The following is a 21,109-nucleotide window of genomic DNA, read 5'->3' as shown; positions in this document are numbered from 1 at the left end:
AGAGGCATTTTCCACGGTGTGTGCTGTGAAGATTGGCATACCTTAAGCCTGAGCCCATGAACAAACAGGTTCAGGTTCCTGATGCTTGAGGCCCTGAAAGATTTAACTAGAGTCACAGAGCTCCACTGTCTAGACTCCCGGTGAGTAACATTTCCAACAAAGTTGAGTGAAGAGCGTCCCCCAAATCCCCAAGCCCCCTCAGTCTCTCCCAAGCACAGAACACCTCCTCAACAGGCTCTACCCCCATCCAACAGGTCTCTAGGAGGTTCAGAGTCCAGGACAGTGTGGATAGTATGAGCTGTTCATGGCAAGGTCTGCAGAGAGATTTTCTACTGATTTATCTTCCAGTTCACTGGTCCTTTCTTCAGCTGTCTCTCATCTACTTTTAAATACACCTAACAATTTTAAATTTGTTATTGTACTTTTCTCTTTTAGAATTTTCACCTTTTATGAATTCTAATTCTCCGTGAAACTCTCCATCTTACTGATTTCAATGTTAATTGGTTATTTTAAACTCTGTGTCTGCCAACTCCAGCATCTGTGGGTCTCTCACTCTTTCCTTTCTGTCCCATTTATCAGTGTAGGTAGTGACTAGACGCAGAGTCAGGCACTGTATGTGACAAAGGAGAGGACTGGGACGGTATCTCCCTCCATGGGGCAGCGGAGGGGGCCGGCCACCCAAGGTCTGAGCGGAGAGACTGGCATTTTTAGGGCTGTTCCTCCTGCCAGGCCCTCAACTCTTCCCTGGCACCATGAAACTGCCAAAGACCCAGCTCTGCTCCGTACGCACCTTCTCCGTCTCTGGCCTCCTCTCTCTCAGGGATCTCTGCCCTCGAGTCCCACTGCCTCCACAGCTCCCAAGCCCCCAGAGCTCAGTCTCCCCAACCCCACAAGATTACCTGGGGCTCCTCTGGGTTCTCTGCCTCTTGGCAGCTGCCCCTGCCCAGCCCGCAAGAGAGAGGCCAGTGTAGGAGGGAGACTCACCTCTTCAAGCTCCCCTCTGCGTTGTGGGCCCCAGGGTGGCATTCCAGTCCTTTGAGCAGGTGCCTTGAGTCCTCGGCAGGACTGGTCTGCTGTGAGCAACTCCATAGCCAGAAGCAGTCTTTGTTACCTGGAATGCGTCATTGAAGTAGAAAGCTGGAGGCTGTGGTGGATAACTAGGCAGGCTGGTCTGACTAGCAGGCTGTGCGTGGACATCTCTGAGCTAAAAACGCAAGAGAAACACAAGCCAAGGAGATGATCATCAGGAAAGAAGACCACACTCTCTGCCCAACCAAGTCTCCGGGACTAAAGATCTCTGTATCCTGTTTGAAGCCTGGAGTATTTGTTCTCATTACCCCAGTCCTAAAGGTGAAGATGGCACAGGGCAAGGACACAGCAATGCTGCATTCTATAAGGCTGTCCTGCAGCTCCTCAGAGAATGGCAGCACCTGTCCTGAGCTGAGGTTTACCGCCTCGCTCAGAGAAGAAGCCTTGGGGCCTGCAGGCGGCCAGCTCCAGGCCTGTTTCCTCTCTGGGGACTCTGCCCCCTTGGCCAGGTGGGCGATGCTATTTTCTGAAAACTCTAAGTACCTGCTGTGCTTCCCACCCAGGACCAGTCATGGGGCTTCTCTACAGACACTAGTGTGTTTCACACTGACGGTTTCAACACAGTTGTCCAAAGGGGCTCCTGCATCAGAGCCTCTGCACTGCTCCTCCACCCCCAGACACAGGGCTTGTCCCTCCCTTGACTCGAGCCTCTGCCCAGATGCCAACCCACCACAGCATCCTACTCAGCAGCAGGCTTTGTCCCACTACTGTCTCCTTCACCCTGCTCACTTTCTTCTGCCCACCAGTCACATCTAACACAGTGTACGGTCAGCCTCATCCCACTGGGCCTGAGTCCCGCAGAGCTGGGGCTTACGAAGCAGCACCTGGGCATGGCCTGATCCATAGCAGGTGCTCACTGAGGCCCGGCTGAGTGAAGAGATGAAGGTCAGTCGGGGCCTGCTGGACAGAACCAGGGCTTTAGATGCTCCAACCTCTTCAACTGCTCTAGTTGTGCCCATTTAAGTGTGAGCATCTCACACAAGAGGAACCCCACGTGGCCCTCCCAGGTGACTGAGTAAAGGAGCAGGCTTCTGCACCGGGCCAGGCTCCTCAGCCTGGCAGAGATGTCCGCCTCCTCGGAGACCGCAGGGCTCTGGGCAGTGGCACTGATCTCACCCCATGTCTATACCAGCTTCAAAAACACGTCCACTTATCTGTGAGGCTGGCTTTCCAGATGCCTTCCCCCAGGGCTTGCACAAAAGCACAGTCATGGGTCAAGGGACAGGGTCTCAGGTAGGAGCAGCGGTGACCTCAGGAGACCAGGAATGAGTCCAGTCCGGCTCACTCAGGCCAAAGCCAGAGTGGCCTGAGGTGGGTGGCCTTGTCGATCTGGGTCCACACGGTCCAAAGACTGCTGAAGTCGTAGCAGGCCATAGAGGAGGCCTGTGCAAATGCCTTGATAACTGGTTGTTTCCTCACTTGGGCTCCCATGAGGAGACATTGATCTTCGCAGGAGCCTCAGCCCACAAATGACAGAGCACAGGAAGCTGGTAAAATGCAAATGTGCTGCGGGAACGACACCACGTCATTTCCTCTCAGCCTGTGCCATTTCCCCGGTCCCACTCACACGCGACTAGTTTGAAAGAAGAAAAAAGGAAGTGTTAATAAATGTCAGTCAGCTGAGTGACAGCACACCTAGCTGTCCTGAAATTTCATCAAGCTCCTGACAGGCTGTTTCATTTGTGTGCTTTACTCACTTTTTTCAAGACAGAGTAAGAGAGGTCCCCTAAACAATGAGAAAACCAGGCAAGAGGTGGTGTGATGTGTTCTCAGCCACTGCATAAGTGCAAGACAAGGATCCGAGAGAGAAGGGAAACCAAGACACTGGGCCCAATGGTTTGGGGTGGGAGGGCACGTGCAGGGCACTCATGCAGCTCGCTGGATCTTAGTTCCCTGACCAGGGAGTGAACCCAGGGCCATGGCAGTGCCAGTGTCAAGTCTTCCCCACTGGACCTCCAGGGAACTCTGGGCTCTATGACCAACCACAGCCGATGTGGTTTCCAGGCTACAGCGCAGGGAAGGGAAACAGAGACCCAGCTGCCCATGAGTGAGGAGACAGCTGGGAGGTCCAGGAGGCCCGGGGGCTGGAGTGTGTGGGACAGAATGTTGGGGAGCAGGGGCTGAAAAGCAAGCAGAGCTCCAGGATCTCCAGAGCACCCCCTCAAGTCTTCAGCTAAAGACAAGTTTGCACCTGTCAGAAAAACTGAGGAGGCTGGAACAAGAATCCCTGGAAAGGAGCAGACAGAACAACCTCCTGAGCTCACACAGCAATGGGGATCAACTGTGCCCCCACAGACCACCACGGAACAGCTCCCTCATTCACACAGTACTGGTTGGCATCCCCAGAAGGGCTTCACCCTTAGTAATGAGGCCAAATTACCTGTACACCAAAGGCAGCTCTGAATCACCCTAACACAGCTCAGGAGCAGTTCTCTAAAGGATCAACTGGTGACAAGGAACTTAACTGCATGCTAGACCAAGATAAATACTATTTGAAGGAATATAACAAAACAACATAAATGCATAATGTCCAGTATCCAATAAGGAAATGGCCAGGTCTATTGGTCAGGGAACAGAAACCACAAGGTATTTTAAACAAGGGAAGTTTAGTATAAAGAGCTACTAACTATTTATAAGAACTGACTAAAATGAACCAAAAGGTAAAAAATACCCTAGGGTGCAGGGAGGATTCAGGGCTGGGAGACAGCAGTTTACGGGATGGCGACGCTCAGCAGGCTGGACCATCTGAGATGCTGCCAACATAGTCAGCCAGGAAGCTGTCTGCAGAGAGTTCTGTAAAGCCACCAGGGTGGAGGTGCTGATGGACTCTCACCAGAAAGCTGCAGGAGACCAACTCGGGTACCCGCGGAACATGCCTGGCAGTGCCTGTCCCCTTCCAAATATATAAACAGCCTCATCACCGGCACTCAGGCAAGTGCTGCTGAATTGGAAGCCAGGACACTGCCTGAGAAGGTGCCACAGAAGTTCTCTAGGGCTAAGCTGATGTCACAGAACAGGAATGAGCAAAGCGCAAAGCACCAGGACACAGGCCCTTTCTCCTTCAGCCCCTCCAATGAAAAGGCTGGTATCAGGCTAGCTGGCAAGGGGGGTAATGCTCCACTATCACAAGCAGACAATGAAAGGTGGATAGACCAGGCATGTGAAAAAGAAGAAAATATGACTTATGACCATAAGAAAAAGCAATCAATAGCAACTGACCTAGAAGTGACAGATATAAAGGAATGATCAGACAAGGACATGCTTCATATATGCAGGAAAGTAGAGGGAATATGACCATAATGAGAGAAATGGAAAATATAAAGGCCTAAATGGAACTTCTAGAGATGATAATAATATCTGAAATGCAAAAACACACAGTCTGGGATGAACATCAGATCAACACTGAAAAAGATCATACAACTCAAAAACAGCAACTGAAAACTGTTCAAATAAAGGGCATAGAGGGAAAAAAGGCAGCAGATACTGACAAGCAATCCAATGTACATGAGTTGGAATCCCAGAAAAAGGACAAGGAGGCTCTTTAGTTCTTCTTCATTTTCTGCCGTAAGGGTGGTGTCATCTGCATATCTGAGATTATTGAAATTTCTCCCAGAAATGAAGCTTCTGCTTCATCCAGCCTGGTATTTCGCATGATGTACACTGCATATAAGTTAAATAAGCAGGGTGGCAATATATAGCCCTGATGTACTCCTTTCCCATATGACCACTACAAAAATGTATCACTACAAAAATTCAACTAAAGGCCAATCAACACATGAAAAGATGCTCAACATCAGCCAGTCATTATTAAAGAAATGCAAAACCAAACTACAATGAGGTATCACCTCACACCAGTCAAAATGGTCATCATCAAAAAAATCTACAAACAGTAAATGACAGAGAGGATGTGGTTGGTGGGAAAGTAAATTGATACAGCCACTATGCAGAACAGTAGGAAGATTACTTAAAAAACTAAGACTAAAACTATCCTATGACCCAGAAATCCTACTACTGGGCATACACTCTGACAAAACCACAATTCAAAAAGACATGTACCCCAATGTTCATTGCAGCACTATTTACAATAGTCAGGACATGGAAGCAACCTAGATGTCCACTGAAGAGTGAATGGATAAAGAAAACTGGAAAATCCACAAATATATGGAAGTTAAACAACATGCTTTCATACAACCAATAGGTCAAAAAAGAAATCACAAGAAAAATTAGAAAGCACACTAAGACCAATGAAAACACACACACCAGACTTTTGGGATGCAGCAAAAGCAGTGCTAAAAAGGAAATTTATAGCTACAAATGTTTACATTAAAAAAGAAGAAAAGTATCAAAGCAATAGTCTAACTTACACCTTAAGGAAATAAGAAGAGCAAACTAAAACAAAGCTAGCAGGAGAAAGGAAATAATAAAAGAGTATAGCATCAATAAACAAAGAAAAGAAAAATAGAGTCCAGTTGTATTTCTACACACTAACAGTGACCAATCCTAAAAGGAAATTAAGAAAACAATTCCACTTACAATAGCATCAAAAAGATTTAAAATACTTGGGAATAAACTTAACCAAGAAAGTGAAAGACTTAACACACTGAAAAGTATGCATCATTGTTGCAAGGAATTAAAAAAGAATACATGAATACATAGAAAGACATCTTACTTTCATGGGTTGGAAGATTTAATAAGATGTTAGCACTACCCAAAGTGATCTACCCATTTATGCAATCCCTATCAAAATCTCAGCGACTTTTTTTTCCCACAGAAATAGAAAAACCTATCTTATGGTTTTCCATATGGAATAACAAAGGAACCCCCCCAACCCCGCCAAAGTATTCAAAATTACCTTGAAAAAGGACAAAGTTGGAGGTCTCACACTCCCTGATTTCAAAACTTTGTACAAAGCTACAGTAATCAAAACGGTGTGATACAAGCATAAAGACAGACACACAAACTGCACAACTTTGGGACTGGCAGTGATTTCTTGGATATTACACCAAAATCACCAACAAAACAAAATATAGCTAAATTGGATTTCATTAAAATTAGAAACTTTTGTGCAAAGGACCTATCACAAAAGTGAAAAGACAACCACAACCAGAAAATACCTGGAAATCATTTATCCCATTAGAGTCTGATATTCAGAATATATAGAGAACTCCTAAAACTCAACAACAAAAATCAAACAACCAAATTTTTTAAATGGGAAAAGAAAAAAACTTTTTGTAATGGGCAAAGGACTTGAATAGACATTTCTCCAAAGATAAGCAAATGATCAATAAGCACATGAAAAATGACGACTATCATTAATCAGCAGAGGACTGCAAATCAAAACTGTGATGAACTTTCACTATCTTCCCATTAGAATGGTGACTATATTTTAAAATTATAAGTTTTATAAGGATGTGGAGAAACTGGAATCCTTATACACCACTGACAGGGATGCAAAATGGTACAGCCACAGTGGAAGACAGTATTGAGATTCCTCAAAAAAATTACACAGAATTACTATGATCCAGCAACTTCACTCCAAGGTACCCAAAAGAACAGAATGATGAGAAAGTTCTGAAAATGGACAGTGTGTGGGTAGTGGTGATGGTTGTACAACAACATGAAAGCATTTAATGTCACTGAACTGTACACTTAAGAATGGTTAAAATTGTGAATTTTATATTACATATATTTTATCACAATGAAAAATCATACAGCTAACAGTATACTTAATGGGAGAAATTAGATGCTTTCTCACTAAGATCAGGAAGAAGGAAAAAATGTCTATTTTTACCACACCCATGCATCATCATACTGGAAGTCCTAGGTAATACAACAAGAAAAGGAGATAAAAGTTACACAGATCAAAAAGGAAGAAATAAAATAATCTTTATACATAGATGACATGAATTATCTATGTAGAAAATACCAAAGAATTAACAACAAAAAAACCCCCAACTAATAAATTGCTATGACAAGGTTGGAAATATAAGATTAACTGACAAGAGTCAACATCTGGTTTCTAGTTTCACATGCAAGGAGACTGGAAGTCACCACTCTGTCCTGACAAGCAATAAAAAGCTGAACTGACTGAAAATCAACACCTTTTCTTGGATCCATAACGAGGACGACACAGGGCAAACCACTGTTCCCAAGTCTGAGAGACAGACACATGAACACAAGAACCTTAAATGCACATTACTAAGTGAAAGAAGGCAATCTGAAAAGCCCAGTTGCCTGTTTCCCTGGTAGCTAAGATGGTACAGCATTTGCTTTCTATGTAGGAGATAGATCCAGGTTCGATCCCTCGGTTGGAAAGATCCCCTGGAGAAGGAAATGGCAACCCACTCCAGTATCCTTGCCTGGAAAATTCCATGGACAGAGGAGCCTGGCAGGCTACAGTCCATGGGGTCGCAAAGAGTCAGACACGACTGAGCGACTAACACACACATATACACACACACCATCTGAGTGTGATCAAGGGAGGGTGGGGCTCCCGTATTCTGCCCAGCCCCTAACTCATGGGAGGGAGGCCCTCTCTTGGGCTGGGTGTTATGAGAGTACTGGGGCCCTGACCATGCTCATCCCAGCTCACGATGTGGCAGATCCACACCAGAGGCGAGCTGAGTGAATGCCCCAGGCTGTTGCCTTCCCTCTCCCACAGACGGCTCAGCAATAACAGTGGAATGTTACTCAGAGAGCAGTTAACCACTGTTCTACCCACAGCTCTACAGCCCTGGCTTAGAGATTTTTGCCTGGGGTAGAGACAGGCCAGAAAGCACTGACTCCTAATTTCCTCGAAAGGAACTGATTTCATTTGCAACAGAGACAGAATCAGTTCAAGCTCAAAAGTGCTCTCAAGAAAGTAGAGGGTGTGGTGAAAAGCAAGCAGCAGGAGAATAAAGACAGAGGCTAAACCACAGATGATGACACTACACACACGACACCACCAGATGGTCAGTACCCAAATCAGATTGATTATATTCTTTGCAGCCAAAGATGGAGCTCTATACAGTCAGCAAAAATAGGACCTGGAGCTGATAGTGGTTTAGATCATGAAGTCCTTATTGCAAAATTCAGATTTAAAGTAAGTACTAAAAACCACTAGGTCATTCAGGTATGACCTAAATCAAATTTATGATTTATATGGTAAAGTGACAAATAGATTCAAGGGATTAGATCTGACAGACAGAGTGCCTAAAGAACTATGGACAGAGGTTCATGACACTATACAGGAGGCCATGATCAAAATAGTCCCCAAGAGAAAGAAAGGCAAAATGGTTGTCTGAGGAGGCCTTACAAATAGCTGAGAAAAGAAGAAAAACAAAAAGCAAAGGAGAAAAGGAAAGCTATACCCAACTGAATGCAGAGTTCCAAAGAATAGCAAGGAGAGAGAATAAAGTTTCAAGTAAACAATACAAAAAAAAAAAAAAATAGAGGAAAACAACAGAATGGGAAAGACTAGAGATCTCTTCAAGAAAATCAGACAAACCAAGGGAACATTTCATACAAAGATGGGCACAATAAAGGGCAAAAACGGTAAGGACGTAACAGAAACAGAAGATATTCAGAAGAGGTGGCAAGAATACAAAAAACTGTACCAAAAGGGTTTATCTCGGATAACCAAGATGGCATTGACCACTCACATAGAGCCAGACACCCTAGAGTGTGAAGTCAAGTGAGCCTTAGGAAGCATTACTACAAACAAAGCTAGTGGAGGTGATGGGATTCCAGCTAAGCTATTTCAAATCCTAAAAGATGATGCTGTGAAAGTGTTGCACTCAATATGCTGTGAAAGTGCTGCACTCAACATGCCAGCAAATTTGGAAAACTGAGCAGTGGCAACAGGAATGGAAAAGGTCAGTTTTCATTTCGATCCCAAAGAAGGGCAATGCCAAAAAATGTTCAAACTACTAAACAATTGCACTCATCTCACATGCCAGCAAGGTAATGCTCAAAATCCTTCAAGCTAGGCTTCAACAGTACATGAACCAAGAACTTCCGGATGTACAAACTGGATTTAGAAAGGGCAGAGGAACCAGAGATCAAATTGCCAACATCCGCTGGATCATCGAAAAAGCAAGAGAGTTCCAGAAAAACATCTACTTCTGCTTTATTGACTATGCCAAGGCCTTTGACTGGGTGGATCACAACAAACTGGAAAATTCTTAAGAGAGATAGGAATATTAGACCACCTGACCTGCCTCCTGAGAAATTTGTATGCAGGTCAAGAAGCAACAGTTAAAACTAAACATAGAACAACAGACTGGTTCCAAATTGGGAAAGGAGTATGTCAAGGCTGTATATTGTCACCCTGCTTATTTACTTTACATGCAGAGTATATCATGCAAAATGCCAGGCTGGATGAAGCACAGGCTGGAATCAAGATTGCTGGGAGAAATACCAATAACCTCAGATATGCAGATGACAGCACCCTTATGGCAGAAAGCAAAATGGAACTAAAAAGCCTCTTGATGAGAGTAAAAGAGGAGAGTGAAAAGGCTGGCTTAGAATTCAACATTCAAAAAACAAAAACAAAAACAAAACAAAAAAGAATTCAACATTCAAAAGACTAAGATCAGGGCATCCGTTCCCATCACTTCATGGCAGATAGATGGAGAACAATGGAAACAGTGACAAGTTTTATTTTGGGGGGCTCCAAAATCACGGTGGGGTGACTGCAGCCATGAAATTAAGACACTTGCTCCTTGGAAGGAAAGCCATGTCAAACCTAGACAGCATACTAAAAAGCAGAAATATCACTTTGCCAACAGAAGTCCATTTAAGTCAAAGCTAATGGCTTTTCCAGTAGTCATGTATGAATGTGAGAACTGGACCATAAAGAAGGCTGAGCACTGAAGAATTGATGCTTTCCAACTGTGGTGCTGGAGAATATTCTTCAGAGTCCCTTGGACTGCAAGGAGATCAAATCAATCAATCCTAAAGGAAATCAACCCTGAATATTCATCAGAAGGATTGATGCTAAAGCTGAAATTCCAATACTTTAGTCACCTGATGCAAAGAGCCACCTCATTGGAAAAGATCCTGATGCTGGGAAAGATTGAGGGCAGGAGGAGAAGGGGGCAATAGAGGATGAGATGGTTGGATGGCATCATCAACTCAGTGGACATGAGTATGAGCAAACTCCAGGAGACAGTGAAGGACAGGGAAGCCTGGCATGCTGCAAGGGTTGCAAAGAGTGTGCAAAGGGGTTGCAAAGAGTCAGACACGACTGAACAACAACAAAAACCATATGCTGGCTAGTTTACAAGAGACAATGAGGGAACAGCACAAGCTGGGAGGAGCCATCCTAGGGTTATAAAAAATATTGAACACTGACTTTATAACCTATTACTTTAAAGAAACCAAAATTTTTTAGGATTAGCTGGTAGAGCAGTTTGGGTATCCTAACTGTGCTTAGACCATTGCACACAATGGCAAGAACATGGTTGGTGGATAAACAAGGCCCATAAGACAGAAATGGGCCTCAGGGGAAAGAGTTGACAGTCCAGCCATCATGAAATGAAATTAATTCAATTTTAATGAGAAATGGGATTCAGAGGAAAATAATTTAGTAACTAGAATAAGCATATTAGAGGGAGTTCTCCTGTAAAAGGAAAGCAATGGATGGGCGTCAGCCTGGAAAGATACTGAGATTGTAGCAAAGTGGGTCTGGCCAATCCAACAAATAATGTGGGATAATATTCAACATTAGGACCAGCATGCGGCTCGTCTCCTGACCTGGATGGGCCTCTTGACTACTTTAATACAGATGGAGCTGAACAGGCCATGGGACAATGGCCCTCCAAATCCATGGAAGTTCTCTGGGGGCACTTATTATAACCCTGAAATAAACAATAATAAATAGCATATAAAAAACCCTACAAGCCAAACTCAATGAACACAGGTACAAAACATTCCTTTAAGAATTATATGTGCAACTTGAAACAACAGTGCATTGAAAGATCAATACTTGGGCTCTGAAGATGGCTGTAGTGGCCACATACATTTTGAGTGTTAGTCACTCAGTCATGTCCGACTCTTTGCAACCCCATGGACTGTAGCCCGCTAGGCCCTTCTGTCCATGGGATTTTGCCAGGCAAGAATATCGGAGTAGGCTGCCATTTCCTTCTACAAGGGGTCTTCCCAACCATGGGATTGAACAAGGGTCTCCCACATTGCAGGCAGATTATTTACCTTCTGAGCTACCAGGTAAGTCCTTTCACACATTCTGGTTCTTCCCAAATCACTACATAACACAGATCTGAAAAACAAATGCTTATGAAACATTTACAACAAAAACAGATGAAAAAGTATCTGCAAGAACCTGAGGCCCCAAAACACAGGTAGATTTATTTTGTATACCTACAATACAGTGTCCAACATAGATAGATATATAGCCATACCCCACGTGTGTTAAGTGCCCATGTTAGAGAAAGCAGAGGTAAATAATAGCGTGTCAAATATATCTGAGATGATGAAAAACCCAAATAATCAACAAGTGTTCACCAAAAAGTATACTGAGCCATTTTAAGAAAAGTCACTGAAACTGGGAATGATTTTGCCTACTCCAATCTGCAGTATATATGCAAGGGGCCAGTGGAAAGGCCTAGAAGGGTCTAGCATCTATGACTTCTCAAAATTGATTCATCAGGGCTTCTGTCCAAGAAGGGCCCCACACTGAGAAGAAACTACTGGCAATGGAATAAAAACAGGGCAGGAAGGAGACAATAAAGATGAAAAAAAAGAGAGAGTCCAGATAAAAGTGGGCAAGGGAAACAAAACTGAAATCTCAGAAAGCCACTGTTTTTCTTTTTAACATTGCCTGAACACACCAGAAGAGAGAGCTCTGAAAAGAAAGGAAAGCTATCTGAATCAAGCTTCCCTGTAACAGTTCAGGAAAAATGAATATACCCAAAAATGAGCAACAGAAAAGTATAATGAAGTGAAACACCATATAACGTTACTGTAAGAAAAAAAGAAATTGAAGAACAAAATAACATCCCTGCAAACAAAACAGCATGTCAAGAGGAGGACACGCTCAAAAAATGGATCAAAACTGTAATATACTACTTCAAAATAAGCTTAAAATCACTAAGAATATTATATAAGCCATGAACGAACATCATAACTCAGGTTTTCAAAAATTCAGAAAAGAAGAGACAATTTAAGAATTAGAAACAAAAGGAAAAACTCATTTCAGAAATAAACCTTAAAGCAGAAGGAACAAGAGAGCAAACACAATAACCACTAACTCATGAGGCACAGCCAGGAGTTTTCCCACTAGGGAAACCCTTGAGGTTCAGCTGGTAAAGAATCCGCCTGCAATGCAAGAGGCCCGGGTTCAATCTCTGGGCTGGGAAAATCCCCTGGAAAAGGGAACAGTTTTTCCAGTAGTCACATACATATGTGAGAATTGCACCATAAGGAAGCCTGAGTGCTGAAGAAATGATGCTTTCAAATCGTGATGCTGGAGAAGACTCTTCAGGGACCCTTGGACTGCAAGATCAAACCAGTCAATCCTAAAGGAAATCAAACCTGAATATTTATTGGAAGGACTGATGCTGAAGCTCCAATATGTTGGCCACCTGATGGATGAGTTGACTCACTGGAAAAGACCCTGATGCTGGGAAAGGTTGAAAGCAAAAGGTGAAGGGGGTGGCAGAGGATGAGATGGTTAGACAGCATCACCAACTCAATGGACATGAATCTGAGCAAACTCCAGGAGACACAGAAGGACAGGGAAGCCTGGTGTGCTACAGTCCATGGGGTCACAAAGAGTCAGACACAACTTAGCAACTGAACAACAACAAAATTTTAAAAAGAAAACTAACTGGTAACCCTCTGAGAATGACAGAGAACCAATTCATTACTTTGAAAACTGGATAAAAAAAATAATCAAAGATTTATCCTGCTTTTCCTATATGAACTACAGCACAAAGAACCCAAATGCTAGTAAATAAGGCTGTCCTTACAAAATTATTCCAGACAATATAGGAAACCAAAGTTATAATTAGAATATCACCACTTCTTGTTGTTATTGTGCAGTCGACTTAGCAAATATGACCATTATACAATTTCAAATGAAGCAAAAGTCTAGGCACTGAGCATGGAGGGCTACTGTCATTTAAAAAGAGACCAAAAACCACATTAAAAGCCTTCTGATAAATAAATAATCTATGAGACTAGGATTTAATCTACTGGCAAGACTATAAAGTCTCTGGATCCAGCTGGAAATTTGCAGGAATTACAGAAGACAGAGCAACATGTCAAACGATACTACAAATATGCTAATAAGCAAAACCCAAATCTGTGGAAAACTCCACAAATCAACCATCTAATGTCCTTCAGCAGATACATTATAAGGGAAATAAAGCAACTGAGGGGAAAGATGTAGATTGAGAACTGAGAAGTCATATAAGGGTCTTCCCTAGTGGCCCAGTGGTTAAGACTCCATGCTACCAAGGCAGGGGTTCCAGGTTCAATCCCTGTTCAGGGCACTAGATTCCACACGTTGTAACCAAAAAAGTTAGCATGTTGTAACTAAGACCTGGTGCAGCCAAATAAATAAATATATGAATATTTTTTTTAAAAGATGAATACAACATAATGGTTGGAAAAGGTCAAAGAAGGTGCCCAGGACATAACTCATAAATGTTCTTTTCTTCCTAGAGGAAAACTCAGTGTTTATTTGGGGCCAGTTCAGGTTCAAAATTAAAGGTTCCTTTACTAATCACATGGAGCTTTCAATCTCTGAAAATGTTACCCAGTCACATGAATGTGACTTAATGATGTGATAAATAATATGACCGAATGAATGTGACATCATGTGACAATATGACATGTGAATTTTTGGAAAGTCATATTCTTGAGTTTTCTGCATATTTATTACCATTCTACTAACCTGATGAGATACGAAGGCAACAAATGGAAATTAGAATTTTTTTTTTTTTACTGCCTCTTCTTCTTTGACTTTACTGTTACATTTTATTTATTTTTTTATTAGTTGGAGGCTAATTACTTCACAACATTTCAGTGGGTTTTGTCATACATTGATATGAATCAGCCATAGAGTTACACGTATTCCCCATCCCGATCTCCCCTCCCACCTCCCTCTCCACCCGATTCCTCTGGGTCTTCCCAGTGCACCAGGCCCGAGCACTTGTCTCATGCATCCCACCTGGGCTGGTGATCTGTTTCACCTTAGATAATATACATGCTGTTCTTTCGAAACATCCCACCCTCACCTTCTCCCACAGAGTTCAAAAGTCTGTTCTGTACTTCTGTGTCTCTTTTTCTGTTTTGCATATAGGGTTATCGTTACCATCTTTCTAAATTCCATATATATGTGTTAGTATGCTGTAATGTTCTTCATCTTTCTGGCTTACTTCACTCTGTATAATGGGCTCCAGTTTCATCCATCTCATTAGAACTGATTCAAATGAATTCTTTTTAACGGCTGAGTAATATTCCACGGTGTATATGTACCACAACTTCCTTATCCATTCATCTGCTGATGGGCATCTAGGTTGAATTTTATTATTTTATTTTTTTAGGTTGTATTTTAAAACACTGAAGATAATGCTCTATTTCTTAGGCTGGATGGTAGATACTTTTATTTATGAACATTCTTTAAACTACTTATTTTCTTAGAAATACATGTCACAATAAATCTTTTAAATTGAAGAATTGGCCTTCAATCATTAGTGCTTTCTCCTAAGAACTGAAAGTTGATTCTTATTGCATCAACTGGGCAAACTTTTAATTAAAAGATCTGTTAGTATAAACATCAAAAATAAGCAAATATACACTGTAACATGTATTCCATTATATATATCACATGTATATTCCATATTTTGTTCATCCATGCATCCACTGATGAGCATTTGAGTTGTTTCTACCTTTTGGCTATTGTGAGCAGGAGTACACGTTTTTGATTTAACACCTTTTTTTTTTCCTAGTTCTGAGCAAACACCAAAGAATAGAATAACTGGGTCATATGGTAATTCTATGTTCACCCTGTTAAGGAACCACCAAACTGATTTCCACAGCAGCTGCACCATTTTGGACCTCTAGGAATGCACGAGGGTTCCAATTTCTCCACATTCTCACCAACATTTATTTTCTGTTTTGGAGGTCTTGATTTTTTTTTTTTTGGATGGCTGTCCTAGTGGGTGAGAAGTGGTATCTGACTGTGGTTTTGATTTGTATTTCTCTAATGTGAAAGATATAGAGCATCTTTCTATATGCTGTGAGCCATCTGTAATTTGTATATCTTCTTTAGAAAAATGTCTATTCAAGTTCTGTACCCATTTTCTAATTGGGTTGTTCCTTTTTGTTGTGGAGTGGTAAGAGTTCTTTGTGTATTATGGATACTAGATCCTTATCAGATATATGATTTTAAAATGTCTTCTTCCATTCTGTGGGTTGTCTTTCCCCTCTCTTGACAGTGATCTTTGATGCAAAAAAGCTTTACATTTTTATGAAATCCAATTTATGGATTTTTTTTCTTTTGTTGCTTTTTTGTATTTTTAGTGCTCTATCTAAAAACCAACGGTCAAATCCAAGGTCATGAGAATTTATCTGCTTTCTTCTAAGAGTTTTATGGTTTCACTCTTAGATTTAGGTCTTTGATCTGTTTTGAGTTAATTTGTGTATATTTTGCATGTGTATATTCTGTTGTCCTACCACCATTCATTCAAGAGATTATTCTTTCCCCACTGAATGGTTTTGGAATCCTTGTCAAAATCAAATGTCCATGAAGCATAGGTTTATTTCTGGGCATTTAGTTCTATTCCACTGCTCTGTATTTCTGTTTTTATGTCAGTAGCAAAGTTTTGATAACCGTAGCTCTGCTGTAAATTTCGAAATCATCCCCAAACTTTGTTCTTTTTTAAGATTGTTTTGGCTATTTAGAACCTCTTAATATGAACTTCATATGAACTTCAAGATCAGTTTTTCTATTTCTGAAAAAAGAATATTGGGATTTTGTCAAGTATTACACTGATCTGTACATTACTTGGGGGAGTATTGTCATCTTAACAATATTATGTGGAAGATGATCTGACCTAATTTTAACATCAAAATTATCAACTTTATTAAGGAAAATGTTGTTTTGCATTGAGGCCAGTACATCTGCATGGAATCTCCCCTTAAATTCATCGAGCAAAATTAATAGAAACATGTATCACACAAAAAGATAGCAATGGTAGACAGAAATGCAGTATAACCTAGAAGGACTTTTGTATACTTTGACATGTAAAGCAATCATTTCCCCTCTAGATTTCAACAATTTTGGCAGTGCAGCACACAGGATTATACAACAATAAATAAAACCTTATATGGGGACTTCCTGGGGGTCCAGGGGTTGGGAATTCACCTGCCAATGCAAGGGACACAGGTTCAATACCTGGTCCACAAACTAGGATCCCACATGCTGCAAGTGTGCCACATACTGAGCCCATGTGCCCTAGAGCCCAGGTTCCAAAAGAAGTCACTGAAATGAGTATCCCCTGCTCACCACAACTAGAGACAGCCTGCGCACAGCAATGAAGAGCCTGTGTGCTACAAAGACCCAGCGCACCCTAAATAAATGAAATTTTTAAAAGCTTATATGATCAAAGAACTGAGAATACAGACAACTCTTCCCTTGTTCTGCCCTCTCCCCAGCCCCTGACAAGATAAATGAGAGGAAGCCATGTAGGTTTGGGGATTTATAACCAAACCACAGACCCGGGAAAAGAGCCTTTCACTTCTTCCACAGAACTGTTTGAAACAGTAACTCAGTGGAGGATGTCACAGTTTCCAAAAAGGAACATATTCCAGGAGGGTAAGAAAGTGATAATCATAGCATATTCAACCTTCACCTATTTCCCCCTAGATCCCAAAATCAGCTACTCCTATGGGCTTGGAAAACAGCCTCTCCTTGGAATACCACTCCTTTCATTGTGTCTACATTTTCCCACACACTTCTGCACTTGCTCTCTTTCTGATATACCTTGTAAAGTTTATCAAACATAAGGACAATTCTGACTTTTAATATATTAAATGTCCTTTCATGTCCCTGGCAGTAAAGTTCTGCCACAAATGCTAGCAGGGAACAAACACAAAGTATTACCACTGAACTAACAGGGACCCAGTAACATTGTTTTTGGACACTGTCCCTCAGCTTAGTCACACTGGGGGACTCATGCCTCATTTCAGTGGAAGACTGTGAACCTCAGAGTTTCTGCTAGAGCTAAGTCACAATCGAGTCCAGGTCAAGGCGGCTCCCATGGTTCACCTTGGGTCGAAGAAAATCTGCCCCAGAACTTTGTTCCTTGAAGGGAGGAATCATCTAACCCTAAATTCCAATCACCTCCTCACTCAGTTTTTGGCATCTCTTTTATGTTTAGCCAATAGGATTTGCTCAGTAGGTATTGGCTAAATGTAGTTACCATCAGTGTCTAGCTTGGAGACGGTAAGAATCATCTGTGAAACTTTCAAATGACAGGTTGGGAAACCTATCCAAGACTAATTTAGCAGGTCTAAGGGTGGTGTCCAAGCATTCCAGTTTAAAATATTCCACAGGTAAATAAGTTGAAAAGCTAAGGTTAAGGAATACTCCCTTCTCTAAACTACACTTTGATAACTCATTTTGCTTTAAAGAATAATATGGCCAGACTTGAGCAGGCGGCAGAAGAGAGAAAGGCAGGGGGCAGGGGGTTCTTTCCCAGGCTTCCAAGAGATTTAAATCCTAAATGAAAAAAATATGCAACAGCTTCACAATTGTCCTTCCTTCACATCATCCCAGCCATGTTGCCATGCATTTATGATTCCCCAGTATAGTATGATGTTTTGCCATCTTAAAAATCTTGATGGGGGAGGGGGAAACTATCCTTTCCAGGACTAGCTAATTCCCAATAATAGTAATCAATTTACTAGGGAGCAGTCTCTCATATGCAAATTCATCAACTTGTTTATCTCTCAAAGATGAAGTCAATATTGCCCCTGCCCTGATCATCCCAGGCCAAGTGCCAGGCAACTAGAGATCATCTCTATAGACCAATACAGTCCATGGAATTTTCCAGGCCAGAATACTGGAGAGGGTAGCCTATCCCTTCTCCAGGGTATCTTCCCGAACCAGGAATCGAACCAGGGTCTCCTGCATTGCAGGCAAATTCTTTACCAACTGAGCTATCAGGGAAGCCCATAGCCCAAAGTCCATGGGGTTTATTCAAACTAGCCAGTCCTAAATCCTCTACCCTGCTTTGCCTTGCCTTTTTCAGGAAGTAAGGCTCCGGACCTAGGCTTTCCTCTCACTCCTGCTTCTGACTCCTGACCAAAACCTTCCCTGTGTGGTATGACATGCCCTCTCGTCTCTGGAAATTAATAAATTTTTCTTTCAATGGCCCTGGCTTCTCCTTGTCACCCAGTCACCTCTTACAAATCAAAATCCCTCTAGTACAAAGGAGACACTCCACTGCTACCACATTTGTGCTGTCTACTTAACTAATTCAATTGGAACCTATATTACAAACTAACTTAGGTTTCCAAAAGCTGACATTAAATACCACCTCCTAACTCCTTCATATGGAGGAAGTTCTTGAAAGCCCTATTCGCATTTGAATCTCAACACTCAGAACTAAATGTAGTATGACCCAGCAATCACACTCTTGGGTACCAACCCAAGAGTACTAAAAACACACACATACATACATGAAATGTTCACATGGCCATTAGTTATAGTAGCCTAAACGTGGAAACAACTGATAAATGGATAAATACAATGTGGTATATCCATACAAGGAAATATTATCCCGCCTTCAAAAGAAATTAATTGATTCATGCTACATAGATGACTCTGAAAAACACTACATTCATTAGAAGCCAGAGAGAAGGCTTATACGATACAATTTACATAACATATACACAACAGGCAAATGCATAAAAGGAAAGTAGATTGGTGGTTTCCAAGGGAGAGAGTAAAGGGGAATGAGGCTCATGGGTACACAGCTTCCTATTTGGGGTTATAAAATGTTCTAGAATTGGATTGTAATGACAGTTCCTGCCTCCTGAGAAATTTGTATGCAGGTCAAGAAGCAACAGTTAGAACTGGACAAGGAACAACAGACTGGTTCCAAATGGGGAAAGGAGTATGTCAAGGGTGTATACTGTCACTCTGCTTATTTAACTTATATGCAGAATGCATCATGTGAAATATTGGGTGGGATGAAGCACAAGCTGGAATCAAGATTGCTGGGAGAAACATCAATAACCTCAGATATGCAGATGAGGCCACACTTACGGCAGAAAGGGAAGAACAACTAACTAAAGAGCCTCCTGATGAAAGTGAAAGAGAGTGAAAAAGCTGGCTTAAAACTCAACATTCAGAAAACTAAGATCATGGCATCTGGTCCCATCACTTCATGGCAAATAGATGGGGAAACAATGGAAACAGTGACAGACTTTATTTTCTTGGGCTCCAAAATAACTGCAGATGGTGACTGCAGCCATGAAATGAAAAGACACTCCTTGGAAGAAAAGCTATGACCAACCTAGACAGCATATTAAAAAGCAGAGACATTACTTTGCCGACAAAGGTCCGTCTAGTAAAAAATATGGTTTTTCCAGTAGTCATGCATAGATATGAGAGTTGGACTATAAAGAAAGCCGAGCACCAAAGAATTGATGCTTTTGACTGTGGTGTTGAAGACTCTTGAGAGTCCTCTGGAGTGTAAGAAGATCCAACCAGTCAATCCTAAAGGAGATCAGTCATTCATTGGAAGGACTGATGCTGAGGCTGAAACTCCAATCCTTTGGCCACCTGATGTGAAGGACTGACTCACTGGAAAAGACCCTGATGCTGGGAAAGAATGAAGGCGGGAGGAGAAGGGGACGTCAGAGGATTAGATGGTTGGATGGCATCACCGACTGGACGGACATGAGTTTGAGTAAGCTCCCAGAGTTGGTGATAAGCAGGGAAGCCTGGTGGGCTGCAGTCCTCCAGGTCACAAAGAGTCGGACACGACTGAGCAACTGAAACTGAAGTGATGGTTCAACAACCTTGTGAATATACTAATAACCAACACTCTGAGAGTGTATTTTATGACCTGTAAATTATAACTTAAAAAAAAAAAAAAACCTAACTGTATCAGTTTCCCAACAAAACTCCTCCTCCTCCTGTATTCCTTACTTCAGTCACTGAAACCACGTCCTACTCAGATGCTCAGGCCAGAAACCTAGAAATTCTTTTCCAGAAACCCACAAGTATTAACAACTAATATGGTCACGGCAATTCAAACGCCTCAATATTTCTCCTTTCCCCCAACTTCAACTCCTAAATCCAAGCTGCCCTCATTTCTCGCCTGCATCTCCACAGCCTCCTAATGAGCCTTCAGGCTTGCCTCTCCAGATCAACTTTCACACTGCAACTAGAAACTCCTTTAAAAACAGTTATCTATGTCGGCTCCCAAGGACCCCAGGTGGAAGTTCGAACCCTTAATACGACTTACAAGGTCTCTCAGACTTCAGTCCGCGGCGAACCTCTCTGGCTTCACGAGCCCCTCAAATCCTAACAACGTGCACCTGGAAGCCTGGAGAGGGTGGGCATCGCCTCACCTCGGCCCCGGCCCGTACGGGGAAACCTGCCCCTCAGGCGTCAACCTGCTTCCAAGCGTCTCCGGGAGGAAGCCCGCGCTCGGTCCCTCGGCTCTCGCCCCCTGTCTGGCGCCCCCGTTTACCTGTCGGCTCCTGACTCAGATGCGCTCTGAGGGGCCGCCAGTGAGCCTGCATACATTTCCTGTGTAAACCGTAGTGCACCGAAACTTCAACTTCAAACTGCGGCGGAGCCCGAAACTCACCTCGACTCTTCCTCAACACTTAGTAGACTTCGCCGGGAGCCGCCTACAACCTCAGCCACACAATCCTCGCGCGCCGCGCTACGCCTGGCCCTGCCCGGCGCGCTAGAAGAACGCTCTCAGTCGCGCGCCCCGGCCGCAAAGGAGGATGGGACGCGAGCCTCAAGGATCCCTCTGCGCCCGCG

General features: G+C 42.6%; 1 protein-coding gene across 7 annotated transcripts in view; it reads right to left on the bottom strand.

Annotated features, from left to right (window-relative positions):
• The window catches only part of DNASE1 (deoxyribonuclease 1), a 28,115-nt gene extending 7,053 nt beyond the window's left edge, over window positions 1-21,062 (bottom strand). For 3 of the 7 annotated variants that reach the window (XM_065924210.1, XM_065924213.1, XM_065924212.1), the window contains exons 1-2: window positions 20,928-21,062; window positions 985-2,662 (exon numbers count right to left, since the gene is read on the bottom strand). Coding sequence is in view for 4 of the 7 variants with exons in the window: in XM_065924214.1 (XP_065780286.1) it covers window positions 985-1,089 (105 nt within the window). In the remaining 3 variants the exon portion in view is untranslated. Of the gene's footprint in view, window positions 1-41; window positions 94-984; window positions 2,663-10,827; window positions 10,932-11,283; window positions 11,351-20,927 lie in introns of those variants that run through there. The other 4 variants (XM_065924208.1, XM_065924207.1, XM_065924214.1 and 1 more) reach the window with 4 other exon arrangements.
• Between the last annotated feature and the right edge of the window lie 47 nt (window positions 21,063-21,109).

The sequence above is a fragment of the Muntiacus reevesi genome, chromosome 2, assembly GCF_963930625.1.
Source record: "Muntiacus reevesi chromosome 2, mMunRee1.1, whole genome shotgun sequence".
Lineage (NCBI taxonomy): Eukaryota > Metazoa > Chordata > Mammalia > Artiodactyla > Cervidae > Muntiacus > Muntiacus reevesi.
This window is presented reverse-complemented; position numbering and strand designations above follow the sequence as displayed.